This window comes from Artibeus jamaicensis, unplaced genomic scaffold (assembly GCF_021234435.1).
Source record: "Artibeus jamaicensis isolate MK-2021 breed Jamaican fruit bat unplaced genomic scaffold, CSHL_Jam_final contig_465, whole genome shotgun sequence".
NCBI lineage: Eukaryota > Metazoa > Chordata > Mammalia > Chiroptera > Phyllostomidae > Artibeus > Artibeus jamaicensis.
The window spans coordinates 18565462-18579985 of record NW_026521843.1 but is presented as its reverse complement, the minus strand read 5'-3'; the positions used below and the strand labels follow the sequence as shown (position 1 = coordinate 18579985).

General features: G+C 37.9%; 1 protein-coding gene across 10 annotated transcripts in view; it reads right to left on the bottom strand.

Moving 5' to 3' along the window:
• BIRC6 (baculoviral IAP repeat containing 6) overlaps positions 1–14524 on the bottom strand; it is a 198432-nt gene that overhangs the window by 58090 nt on the left and 125818 nt on the right. For 9 of the 10 annotated variants that reach the window (XM_037146571.2, XM_037146574.2, XM_037146581.2 and 6 more), the window contains exons 48-57: positions 14173–14269; positions 13829–14023; positions 12879–13079; positions 10426–10705; positions 9320–9576; positions 8948–9056; positions 7424–7645; positions 5379–6159; positions 3855–3998; positions 1142–1271 (exon numbers count right to left, since the gene is read on the bottom strand). In XM_037146571.2, coding sequence (XP_037002466.2) covers positions 1142–1271; positions 3855–3998; positions 5379–6159; positions 7424–7645; positions 8948–9056; positions 9320–9576; positions 10426–10705; positions 12879–13079; positions 13829–14023; positions 14173–14269 — 2416 coding nt within the window. The remainder of the gene's footprint in view (positions 1–1141; positions 1272–3854; positions 3999–5378; positions 6160–7423; positions 7646–8947; positions 9057–9319; positions 9577–10425; positions 10706–12878; positions 13080–13828; positions 14024–14172; positions 14270–14524) is intronic. The other variant, XM_037146579.2, reaches the window with a different exon arrangement.

Below are 14524 nucleotides of genomic sequence, written 5' to 3'. Positions count from 1 at the left end.
AGTAGTTGGATGTCTTTAACTTTCATTCCAAACAACTTTGATAGATTGTATTTTGACAGCTGTTATGTCAGTGGGCATTTCAAAAGAACTTACCAAAATTGGTGAATTTTTGTGTATCTGTTTTAATATTGAAAATGGAAAAAAATCTGCAACATTTTCAGAATATATTTTATTATTTCAAGGAGGTAAAAACACAACTGAAACGCAAAAAAAATCTGTGCAATGTGCAGAGAAGGTGCTATGACTGACAGAATGTGTCAAAAGTGGTTTGTGAAGTTTCCTGCTGGAGATTTCTCTCTGGAGTACGGATGGTCACGCTCAGGTAGACCAGATGAAGTCAGCAGCACTCAACCAACCCAATACCACGTGGGAGAGAGCCACTGACACGCTTAAAATATCCAAATCAATACAGTTAATGGTGAAAATGAAAAATGTCTTTTACAGAAAAAAAATACAGACATTTTGGCCAACCCAAAACATCCCTAGTACAAACTACTATGCTTACGAATAGCAGACATTGAATGAAGTCACTCACTGATTAAGATTTCTGAGGGACAATGAACTCAAACCATCCACAGCTGATTTGCACTCTGCCAACAAAAACTATGTTTTTCTAAGTTAATGAAAATTGTTTAAAGGCACCATGTTAAAGCTTTTGAAATACATGTAAGAAACATGGGGAAAAGTTTTGTCTACTTTCTTAACTATTATAAAGTCACCAACCAATTATACCTACTTATTTTCATCTTCTCAACACTCATTTATTCCCTAGATTTATTAAATGCTTGTTACTATCATCCAAGTTAATACTAAAGAATTTATCTACTATAAAGTACCCGGGTGGCTTATTGTGAGAAAATCCAATCAACAGCTTCCCACAGCTTGTCTACATGCCCAACCTGTCGTCACTACACAGAACACACACACCAAACAAAATAAAGGGGACAAAATGTATTGTACGTTTTGTTTTGTTCATCACCTACTTACTCATGCCTCACAATGTGATGATATCCTGACCTTTTCTAGCCATTAAATGGTCGGTGAGTGAATGAATACAGCCAAATAATAGTGATAAAACTAATAAAATTCCAAATACATTTAACACAAGGTAAAGAAAACTTAACACTTAAACCTGACTTGCCTGACACTCTGTCGAGAACTTCCGATAATGTTGTTGATACTGGCAAGTGAAGCGTCCGGAACTTGTGGCCGGCTCCGTACATCGGGTGCTGGATGACGTGGCTGGTGGCATTGATCCTACCTTTGTACAGCTGGAAATTCAAAAGACATCGAGATGTAATTTTTTGAAATACATACGATCACAAAAAAATTTCAAAAGCATAAAGGAATAAAAAGTTCAACAATGCATACAAAACATAAAGAGCTTGTTTTATGGATTTATTTAAATGTGGTACATTTGTCATGTGATTTGTTGGTCAAGTTTTACATTAGCACTTTTTTTTTAAAGAAAGTTTTTTTTTTTTTAATTTACTTATCTTCAGAGGAGAAGAGAAGGAGAGAGGGAGAGAAATATCAATGTGTGGTTGCCTTTGCCATGGACACACACTGTATCATGCGTCCCATGCCAGGAACTGGCCTGCAACCCAAGCATGTACCCTGACTGGGAATCGAACCGTCATCCTCTGGTTCACAGGCCCGTGCTCAATCCATTGAGCTACACCAGCCAGGTCTACATTAGCACTTTTACACCGAATATGTTACTTTGCTCCAAATCAAATTATACTACTCAAGGCAATGTATAAATCAGGTTATTCTAGGCAGAAAGGGCTATCTGAAAGATTTTTAAGTCATATCATAAAGTATAAAACTTGTTCTAATTTCAATTTCCCTTATTAGAAATTAGAACATAGACTTCCAGGCAAGATGGAGGCATAGGTGGAAACACTGTGCCTCCTCACACAACCAAAATTAAGGACAACAAAGATTTAGAAACAAAAACGCAACCAGAACAGACAGAAAACTGAACTGTAAGGAAGTCTGACAACCATTCGCCCAGACCAGTACGAGGGGGTCGAGATGGCGGCCAGCAGAGAGGCATCCTGGCAGGAAACAGCAGTGGCTGGCAGAACCAGGCGCGGGGAGGAAATGAGCAGATGCAGCAGCAGAAGGCCACTGGCTGACCGTGGACCCACATTCGCATGCAGATAAACCAGGCAAAAAACAGGCAGTGAGACAGACCACGTAACCCAGGGCCCCAGCAACGGGAAAGAAAGCCTAAGAGCACCAACTGAAAACACTTGTGAGTGTTGAGGTGCCAGGAGAGACTCCCAGCCTCACAGAACAGTTCGTTGGAGAGACCCACAGGGTCCTAGGATGCACACAAGCCCACCCACCCGGGAACCAGCACCAGAAGGGCCCAAAATCTAAGAGAGGAGGGAGGAAGCCTCTCTGACCTCACCCCCACATACAGTGTCACAACCCAGTGACCTGGGTTGCTCGCCCAGGTGAACACCTAAGACTCTGCCCCTCATACGTAGGTAACAGGCGTGACCAGACCAAAACATGGCTCAAGCAGAAGAACAAATCAAAGCCCCAGAGCCCATACTTCTAAGTGACCAAGAGATAGCTAACCTACAGATGCACAGTTTAAAACACTGGTGATCAGGATGCTCACAGAACTGGTTGATTTTAGTCACAAATTAGAGGAACAAATGAAGGCTAAACTAAGTGAAATGAAGGGAAATGCACAGGAAACCAATAGTAATGGAAAGGAAACTGAGACTCAAATCAATGGAGTGGACCAGAAGGGAAAAAAGAAATAACAACCAAACAAAAGAATAAAGAAACAAGAATTCAGAAAAATGAGGAGAGGCTTAGGAACCTCCAGAACATCTTTAAACGTTCCAACATCTGAATTTATAGGGGTAACCAGAAGGGGAAGAGGAAGAACAACAAGTGGAAAACTTATCTGAACAAATAATGAAGAACTTCCCCAATCTGGCAAAGGCAATAGACTTCCAGGAAGTCCAGGAAACTCACAAAGTCCCAAAGAAGGTGGACCCAAGGAGGAACACACCAAGGCACATCATATTTACATTAGCCAAGATTAAAATGAAGGAGAGAATACTAGAAGCAGCAAGTGATAAGGGGACAGTCACCTACAAAGGAGTTCCCATCAGACTGTCAGCTGATTTCTCAAAAGAGACCTTGCAGGCAAGAAGGGGCTGGAAAGAAGTATTTCAAGTCATGAAAGGCAAGGAACTACATCCAAGATTGCTCTATCCAGAAAAGCTTTCATTTAGAATGGAAGGGCAGATAAAGCGCTTCTCAGATAAGGTCAAGTTCAAGGAGTTCATCATCACCAAGCCCTTATTATATGAAATTTCAGAGGGACTTATCTAAGAAAAAGAAGATAAAAAAGATGAACTGTGAAAAGACAGCTAACTCACAGTTATTGACAACCACGCCTGAAACAATAGCAAATTAAGGAAACAAGAACAGGAACAGAACCTCAGAAATGGAGATCACAGGGAGGGTTAGCAACAGGGAAGTGGGAGGAGGAGAAGTGGGGAGAAGGTACAGAGAATAAGTAGCACAGATGGTGGGGTGAAAATAGACAGGGGGAGGGCAAGAATAGTGTGGGAAACGTAGAAGCTAAAGAACTTATGACACATGGACATGAACTAAAGGGGGGGAATGTGGGTGGGAGGGGGTGTACACAGTGGAGGGGAATGAAGGGGGGAAATGAGACAACTGTAATGGCATAATCAATAAAATATTATAAAAAAAGAAAAAAGAAATTAGAACATAGAGATAACTGCAAACTCTGGTATGAAATGATAAAGTATCTTTACAAACAGCTAATCATTATCATTTAACTACTAAATACTCACAGGACAAGGAGACTGAAGAAACATGGTCACTTTCTCATCCTCCAGCATCAACTGCAAAAATAATCTACGTACAAACCCTGAAATGTTCCCTGATGTAGGAAGGTTCCCTCTTTGAGGAGATGCCTGAAATAGTTCACAGAGAACCTGGCAAGGCAAGAGTTGTAAAGTTAAATGTGGTCTTAATTTTCAGCTTTTTATTTTAAATGAAAAAAGAAAAACTAAGAATGTGAATTAAAAATACGTTTAAACACATCAAGTAAGTAATTTAAAAAATTATTTCATCTTAAAATATATGAATATAGAAGTAGATTAAAATGTTAAAAGTGCAACAAAAATGTCTGTGGCTAAGCAATTGCTACTGTAGGGTTTTCACATAGTAAACAGCCAGCATAAGCGATTTACTTTTAACTTCACTATCAATGCGGTTACAATACATTGTAAGAAAAACATACTTAAGATACAGAACCCAGCCTCATCGGGAAGCTGGCAGATGATAAATGGGCTAGAAACACCAAGCTTCATGCTACTCTAGGGCCCAAACCAAACTTCCAAATAGCATATTCATGGCTTTGGTTTTAACAAGCCTTTCCTTTTAATTAGGCACATTAAGCAGATCTACTTTCCCAATAATTAATTAGTTTACACAGTAAAGTGTCTTACTCTTCTTAATAAAGTTAAATCATTCAGTATTTTAAAAATTATGGTAGCTATCCTTCTAGATGTTAGAAAAGTTTCAGCTGAATAAGCACTAGCTAGTAAAAAAAGGTAAAAAAAGAAGCTGATGCCTACCACGTCTCAGACAGACTCTATGCTAGGGAGCTGATATACATGATAGTATTTAATACTCTTAAAAATCTTTGAGGCAGGTATGACGAGCCCCATTTTATGCCAAACAGCTTGTTCAAGTTAGACATAAACACAATGGAGCAGAATCTAGCAAAAAAAGCAGCCAGAATTACTTCTGAATAATTCTAGCTTTCAAGATTTTTGGCCCCATATACTTAAATGAATAGAATCATCTTTCACATTTTTAATGTGATTTGTCAGGAGCCTCCTATGTACAGTGTACTCTGTCTTCTTCCCCCAAAGCAAACCAACACTTGTGGCAACCTGGTCACTACCAACTGCAGTGCCCCGATGCAGAAGGGGCACTCAGTGACCTCCTTCAAGTGGCCAATCCTGTTCGGTGGATAAAGTGCTGTTTTGGGGGTCTGTTCTTTTCAATTGGGGGAGTATTTAAAAAGGATGAGTATATTGTCTACACCTAGAATTTCCATGACTTTGTCCATTATCTCATCAAAAAGAACAACTGATTTGTGTGACAGTTGAGGGAAGGACAGAGGAGACATCAGCACTGTATCTTAATTACACTTTAAATTCAGACCCTTAAAGGTACCCAATCCCCAAATTTACCACCGCCGGGCCTACCACATGCCCCTTTCTTAATTAATTTCAGTAGTACTATTTGACATCATCTTAACATAACGAGGCAGTTAAAAGCCAAGCCAGGCTTTCCCCTTTTACCTGTGCCATCAGCTTTTGATTATTGGGGTGGCATGAAATGCACTGCAGGAAGAATGCAACAGTTGCGTTCTCAATTGCCGTCCTCTGTTGAGTAGTCAGTCCCGATGTGGTAGCAGAAGAAAGAGAAGCTGATCTTGCACTGGTCTGTTGTGCACCTAAATTGTGTCCTCCAGATGTGGACCCAGAGTGACACAATAAAAACAGAAGTGCTGTCCACAGTGGATTGACCTCAGGCCCACCGAGCCAGTCTTTCATAATGTGGCTATTGCCAACTTCCGTCAGAAACCTAAGAACAGGAGCCACCAGGTCTGCTGTGATAGGCATCTTATTGCATTGCTGTGGAACATGATGCCGCCTGAGTTTGTCCTGGGAAGCGTCTATTGACTGGGCAATGCTTTCTGAGTAAGAAATGTGGCTAAAGCAGAAACTAGCCAGACTCCTCACAAGAAGAGAGGGCAAACCTGAGTCCAATAATTGTTTGATAGCTTCTGGAGACTGAGAAGAAGAAGCGAGGGTTGCCAAATGGGACTCAGTTAGTGCAAGAGGTGCTTGTGCGTTTTTAGAGTCATCGGTTAAAGATGAACTAAGATCTTGCTTTTTGCTATCATCTGTCATAGACAGTCTGTGGTGACACTGCATTGGAGGAGGCGTAATTCCCATCCAACCCATCAGCAAAGAAAAATAACTTGGGTGCACATGGCACATTGAGCAAAGTAGACTGTCAACAGCTTTCTTCAAAACCATGTTGCAGGGAAGAGACATGGACCAATTAAAAAGTAACCTACAGGAATAAAAGATACCATGTTAACAAAGTGTGTATGAATGTAGGTGTAAAAAATATATATATACATATTCTTTTTTTAGAAAGACCACATTGTTCTAAATATTTGTGTAACAGAACAATCTATCTATTCTGATGAAAATTATAGCATTTATTTGACACAAATATTATATCAGGAATACCGCTTTGATTCATTATTTAAGTATTTAGAGAAATTGGAAGTTAGATTACGTGTATAAAATGAGTACAGAAAACCAAGAGACCTATATTAAAATGTTTCCACCATTGTCTGTGTGACTGCAAAAATTCATGTAAAGAAACAATAAAAAACAGCCCTGGCTGGTATAGCTCGGTGGACTGAGTGCTGGCCTTCGAACCAGAACATTACCAGTTTGATTCCCAGGCAGGGCACGTGCCTGGGTTATGGGCCAGGTCTCCAAGTTGGGGGTGTGTGAGAGGCAACCTATAGATGTATCCCTCACACACTGCTTTTCTCTCCCTTTCTCCCTCCCTTCCCTCTCTCTAAAGTATATCAATAAAATCTTTAAAAAAAACAATAAGAAATAAAAAGGAATTGTTTGGTCTGAATTTTACATGATTGTTAGCTTAAATATAAGTTTGCAAGTCGAAAACTATTGAGTTTTTCGAGTAAGTCATGGATTATACTAACTGGTAGGGGTGAATATGATAACGACTGACTAGAGGGCAAAAGGCCAAGCTTTTATGAGTTATGGAGCACTTCAGATACAAGTATAGCATTCTTCTACAGACTTATCAGTTATCAGGCAGTAAATTCAACAAAGCCTTAGCTGATACGAAGAATATGAGAAGTAAAAAGTACTTATCAAAAGAACAATTGTAACAGGTGTTGAAAAAGCAGTAAAAACGACTAACTGTATAAACCAGCTTAAGTAGTCTTTCAAAATTTCTAGCTATATTCTTTATTCATAGTTACAGATTAAAGATAAAAGAACCTGCTGGGTAAATTAGCAAATAGGATAACCACTATGAACTATAGCTTATAGCATATCCATTAAACATTCCAATTTCAGGTTACAAAAATAGGCAATGACACTAGTATTTCTTAAAACATGAAGATTCATTCAATGTTTGTAGCATCGTCATTCCAAAGTTGCACCTGAATATATTTAACTACTGAAGTATTTTGATCCCAACAAGCATATAAAATACTATTTCAAGTGAAAACCGAGGCGATCTAGTCCTGGGGGTTGGGAGTATAAGGAATTTCACAAACCGCACTTACTCAAAGAGCTCTCGGTCCAGCAGCGCTGGTAAATCGTACTCCACGAGCAGCTCGTAACTATGCCACAGGATTGCGGCCACGCAGTGCAGGTGAGAGGGGGACGGCATGAGCAGGCCATACTCTATCGCGGAGGACTTCGGGAACGCGCTGCTCACCAGGCCGCTCCTCCTCATCGCAGCCACTCTTGCGGAATCACTGACCCATTTTAACAAGGCCTGAATTCTTAAAAGAAGAAAATGAATTCGAATAACTAATTATGTCGTAACTGACCATTAATATGGATAAGCATCACCAATGAATGTGAGAAATGTATTTATGAGAATACATTAAAATTATCTCTCGATAATTTTAATCTAAAATAAGAGAGAATAGGAATTATGTAAGCAACAAGGGTATAGTTCAAGTTTTCCAATAACCTTACCAACCTTAACCAATGAAAACGTTTGAGGTAACAACTGTAGTTCAACAGTAAACACTGACTAATTCTTACCTCATTTATAACAATATATATAAATCTAGAATGACATGACGTACAGCTCAACAAACTCACCTTCTCTTCTAAATTTTCCCTCGTCTTACGACAAATGACAACCTGCAGCAATAATAGGGAGCTAATTCTTCACTGTGCAGAATCACACACAATACAGTGTGTCCCCTGGTCCTCATCTACTCACCCTCCTTTGCTCTGATGACAGAATATTGCCCCAACAAATGTACTTTTTCAAATATCGCCCTACCCTCAATCCCTTGGAACTGGGGCCCACTGAGAGCAAAAGAATTTTTAAAGCTACAGTGCTCTGAAGTTTAAGAAACAGGTAAAGATTCACGGCTAAATTCTTAAAACATTATTTGTTTTTGTTTGCTTTCAAATTTCTATTTTAACTTTTTAAAAAATCTTCACCCAAGGACATGCTCATTAATTCTAGAGAGGGGGAGAGGGAGGGAGAGAGAGAGAGAAACATCAATGCAAGAAACACCAATCAGTTGTTCTGTATATGCCCCAACCAGGGACCAAACCCCCAACCCGGGCATGTGCCCTGACTAGGAATCGAACCCATGACCTTTCAGTCTACAGAACCACACTCCAACCAACTGGACCACACTTGCTAGTGCTGACATTTTTATTTTAAACCATCAGATTCTTTGCTTCTGTGTAAAAGAAATAGGGGTAAGAAGGTGTATGTAAAAATTATGTTTCATTCTAACAAAATCTCTAGAAATTGTATAAAAAAGTCTTAACTTCATGGAATGATCCAAGGAGAAAGTACTACAAATACTTTCCCTACAAGTGACTGTATATATGTGTGGCCTTAATTTACAAATGAGCCCTGGCTGGTGTGGCTCAGTGGATCGAGTACCTGCCTGTGAATCAAAAGGCCACCCGTTCGATTCCCAGCCAGGGAATGTGAGTGGGTTGCAGGCAAAGTCCCCAGCAGGGGGCAATGCCACACACTGAAGTTGCTCCTTCCCTTTCCCTCTTTTTAAAAATAAATAAATAAAAATAAAAATAAGAGCATTATATACCTGTCTTTTGTTCCAGGATCCTGAGTTGTTCCAAGCTGGTAGAGAATATCTATAGTAGAGTCAGAAGAGAGCCCATTCAGTCTTCCGAAAAGTAAAGGGCTATTCAAATCTTGCAATAAATAACCAAAAATAAATAAATAAAAGCTTGTTAAATAAGCAAAGGGGATGAGAAGATTAGCACAATTTAATTCTAAAATTTTCATTAAAAATAACTCTCCTATAAATTCTAACAACAACAAAAAACAAACTCCAAAAATGATGAGGCCATGAATGGAAGTTAATTTCAAAAGCAGAATTAACCACAAATCACAGACTTCAACCAACACGGCTCTGCAAGCATGTAAAAACTAAAATACCAAAGTTAACGGTCACCTGCAGGGTCGCTGCCTGATGCTGCACAATTTCTCAGCAGGATGTCTATCAGCTTCAGGCCAATTCGAGTGGACTGCAGGCCTATCTTCACGAGCACCACCTCGATGTTGGGTGAGTGCATTCCACAGTACGGGGACATCAGTAAGGCGGCACAGGTTTGTAGCAGATTAGCGGTAGGTGCAGCTGCACTGGCCATCATTCCTTCCAGATCACTTATGTGAGTAAGGCAATGATGTAATAACCGTAACCATCCAATACTGAAACACACAACACAAAGTAGCTTACATGATAAATTTACGGAGCTCAAATTTTTTCAGAAGTAAAACAAAACTTAAAAGATCAGCACACATGTTGTGTTTCATAAATAGCACCAATCTAGAACACTGCAATTATCAATAAAGAATTAAATAAACAGTAAGTTTCTCCTATGACACACACAATACATAAAAATACATGCTAGTACTATTTTGGAACTATATGCTTGCTTTTTTAAAATTAGCAAATGGTTTTACATATACACACATTTATATGTATAAACACAAACTGTACAGGATCATACATACACTTGCAAAAATGTAAAGTCTTGGCAGCTTGTGAATAAAAAAATCCTAAATATTTTTTATTATGCTAAGTTTTCAGTAAAATCAGGCTATAAAATTTTCAATAAGCAAAATCTACCAGAAAAATGTAAATTGAAGACTATATTCAAGTCCTTGTGTATATGGTTAGTTTACATGGTTCAAATATAACCCTTCTGCTGACTGGCATTCAAAAATTACCATATGAGACTAGCTCCCTGGTCTATATGGCTCAGATATACTCCTGGTGACAGGCATTTGAATATTCTTGTATTACATTCCGATGGAAGAAGTGGCACCCACATCCACATATACCACACTACAGATCATCTCAAGGATTAAACACACGTAATTTATCAATTTTAACCAGACTCAGAGTTCTGCTTGTAGAGAATTATCTCTATTACACTTAATCAAAGCATGCTATTACATAGATACCTATGGAACAAAGAACTTCCTAAACCCTAAAAAAGAAATGACGCAATAATTTCACAAGAAGCTTTCTGTAAGAATGAGAAATAAACATACCTTGTTTTAGACACCTGATCTTCAGATGGAAGAAAGGGATTATTAACCGTTGCTGAAGAAGTGGTACCGAAAGCAGTGAGGCCCAGTAACTTAATCTGGGAGAGGCCCAGTGTGCTGGCATCTCGTGGGCGATGGAGTCTAAGGCAGACAGCAGAGGCTACTTCGGCTTTTACAAGCTGAATTTTAATGTAGGTGAGACCACTTGTGACAACAGGCGTGGACAAAGGCAGCATATTGACCCCATCTGCACTTACTTCAACAGACACTGAGGATGGACAGGCTGTAGGAAGAGAAACATTTAAAAAATTAAACCATTACTAAAGAAAACATTAGCCAGCCTTCACACATTACTGGAAATCTCAGTAAAAGAGCAGCTTACAGTATATTCATTATGAACTTGTATCAAGAGAACATTTATACCCAAGTCATACTTAGTCACTGACTCTCACCATAACTGATTTTGGAACAATTTTCCAACATACAATATGAAATCCTCAATGTAGTAAAAGTTACCTTAAAAATTCTACCATTCACTTAAAAAAGGAACTAAAGACATGCGATCCATGTGTATTTGACTCTGCAAGAAAGAAGTCAAACAGGCAATGATTCTATTACTTCTATTTTTTCCAAGAATTATCAGTAACAATATGGGACATTCGACTAATACGTTCACTGTTGTAAACAATTTAAGAAGAATGTAAGTTTTAAAAACTACTTTTCTACCAACTTATTTCACTACTACCATACGGCAATGATTTTAAACAGAGCTGAGTTTAGAAATTCTTTCACCTCTCATCTTTCGTTTCCCTTTCAGAATTTAGTCAAACAATCCTGAGAGGACTGTTTGTTTGTTTTAAAAATTGCCTTCTAAAATTAAGGAGATCTAATGAAGTAACAACTAGCAGTTGTTATGGGAAAAATTTTTTTCCAACATAAAAGTCCATATAATAAATTATTTACAACTACAGCAAACTCTGAACTTTGGTTTTAATCACAACTGTAAAATTATAAAGTAACTTCCACTGTATGCCAATTACACATCAGGTTTACACTGAGAACTAGACAAAGTTACATCAATCTTTACATTTAATCTCCATAACCTTCTGAGATAAGCACTGCCCGCATTTCACCCGAGCTGACAGCGATGAAGCAACCGAACTCCCACACGAACAAACGGCTCATTTTACAGCCCAGTCCGTGTGCACTTCTAAACCCTACGTCATCTATGCCAGAACACAAACGTATCGTCAATTTCTGCTCCAACCCAATACCAAAATACAAATGCTTTATTAAGCACGTATAGTAGGGAACACCTAACTTACTGATTTTATATAATGAACTGAGCTCTCTGTAACATCCTTCCTACCTCAGTTCCCACGTGCAAATTTAACCTATACTTCAAAGCCACCATTTACATGAACTGCAAATAAAAGCAATTTCTTCCTCATCTTAGATCAACCCCTAAGCCATATACTGACATATTTTACCATGTAACACAGTTATATTTTGACCTGCAAAAACCCTGTGGATTAGTATGTTTTCCTTCTACTTTATGCATTATATGTTTCTATCTAAAAAGTGTGGATTCCACAACTATATTAGGGTATAATGATAGTCTCATCTTGCAAATATGTGGAAATTTTCTTCTCCAAAACATGTCAGGAATCTACAAAAAACTCCTGTAACTCTTCATGCAATTATCAAGTGGCATCAGTCAATGAACATAAATGGGATCATTTCAAGTCTATGTAAGTTGTTATATTTATACTGAAAAAATTTGGGAACCATCACACAAACAAACTAGTACTTCACACTCCTTTAGGAATACTTGAAAGATTCCTGTTCCTCTTGGTGTATTACTTGTTTTCTAAAAATTGTTTGACTTATTTACCTTGTAGTTTTAACAAAATACTCAATGAAAAAGTACCAAATGAATAATATTCAAACTATTAATTAAAAAATGTACACCAACATGTTCAAAATATTACACTCAAATTATTACCCTCAAAACATTACAATTAAAAAATTCTTTTACATTATCAGGTTCAATTATTTTACAAGGGGATGTTGACACACATAAATCTCTGCTAACTTCACGATACAGCGCTAGCACCGAGGGTCACTCGACAAACAGAGACTGCCATTCGCAGGTGTGTACACTGACTCACGTGACTTGTAGGTTTGGGGGAGGAGGAAAGGAAAAACAGTATCAACTAGAATATATCTGCCCTCCATCAAACATTCAGTTTGAAGAGAATAAACATGTGAGTTCATTTCATGGGAATGATTTGGTGGTAATGTTGAATAGTACACTAATAACTTCAAAATTAAGAAATCATATCGGGAAATCATATCTAAGTGTTTCACCATTTGCTAAATGTAGTTCTCATTTTTAAAAGTTTCTTTATAGTAGTTCACTTTCACGATGCTTCTTTACAAAAAATATTACTGACTTGCAAGAGATGCAAGATGAGGTTGGATATGTATCTCTTTGAGAAGCACCGCTGCGGGAAGGTGAATGGTGAGGTCACACCAAGCCTCCTCAGGGAGGAAGATGTAGGACCAGGCAGCAGAGCGAGCTCTCCTATGGGGCGGTGTGGCCTGAAGGAGCACCTCGGCTGGCTGGGCAGTAGGGCTGCTGGATGTGATCGTACCTAGAAAGGACATTTTAAATAAAAATTCACAAAGGAAACCCAATAAAGCATCAACAACTATTCAAATTATAATAATTACACTAGAAAAGTTTTAAATGTGAACACTCGATACAACAAATGTACTTACTACACTTAGCATGATTTGTCACAATATCTAATTAACATCACTGATGGCCAGTCAACTGGCAGATGACAAGTTCATTTCTAACTGCTGCCTAGTTTATTTATATTCATGTCAATGGAAACTAAAGCAGTAACAAATCTAGCACAACAATCCTCAAGTAATTTAAGTGGGGAAAAAAGTCCAATATAATCTTCAACTTGAAAATAACCTCTTTCATTCTAAGTTGGCAATGTTCATGATGAAACATGAGAAAAATATAAAAGAAACTTTACAGACTGAAAAAAAAAACAGCGAAGGCTGAAGCTTCTTAAAAAGAAAATACCACTCAAAGTAAGAAGGAACAGGATCTTTAACATTTACAGTGAAAACTGACATATCTGCTATTTAGTTTCCTAAATTGTGCCTTTATTTAAACTCAAAACAAGAGCAACTATTACTGTTAAAGAACTATTAAAAATTTCCTTCTGACCAGATGTTTTAAAAAAACCACTACCTTTAAAATCAAGTGTTTTAAATTAAAAGAGTGATATTATAATATGATCTTCTTCAATAACTATTTTTGTTTCATTCCAGCTAATAAACTACTTAAATTCATACCAGTAAGATTTAATAATTCCTTCCTTACCCAGAGGTGCAAAGTTATGAATTCCTTCTGCATTGTCAGGCTCAGAAGCAAGTATTCTTGTTTTCAAAGTGCTGTCAACAGCTTTACTCGGACCAGAGTCAAGAAACTTCATAATAGTTGACACCATACTTCTTGCAGTATTTACAATAGCTCTTGTACTGGTAACCATATTGTTGCAAATAAGCTGAACACCACCTAAATTTACAAAAAACACTAAATGAAAATTATCTCAAGGAAGATGGCTTGACATCTAGGCCACTTTCACAGAAGACTACACCAAAACGAGAATATAACATACTCTCAGATGATGACTCATAAAAGACAATTTTGGAATTTTATCTCACCCATATCATGGAATGCTTTCAAGGCATCGCTAGTGTCCAAGACTCTCAAAATGAACCACAACAATGGTTCAGATAACTGGCAAGTAGCAAGAGACCCCTAAAAGAAAAACAAACAACAATAAAAAACACACACACAGATATTATAATTTTAAAACAGTGGTTATTATTATAGTGAATTAGGAGAACTAAACTTCTTATTGAATGTAACATTTTTTCTAGTTTACTAGAAAATGGCAGCCTTAATCAGTCACTACATATAAAATGTGTGCTAAAATACCTAACAATTCTTACCTGAATCAAAGGGAAGTAAAGAGTGTCCTCTCAGAATTCAGAGCATACTTTTAAATATCTG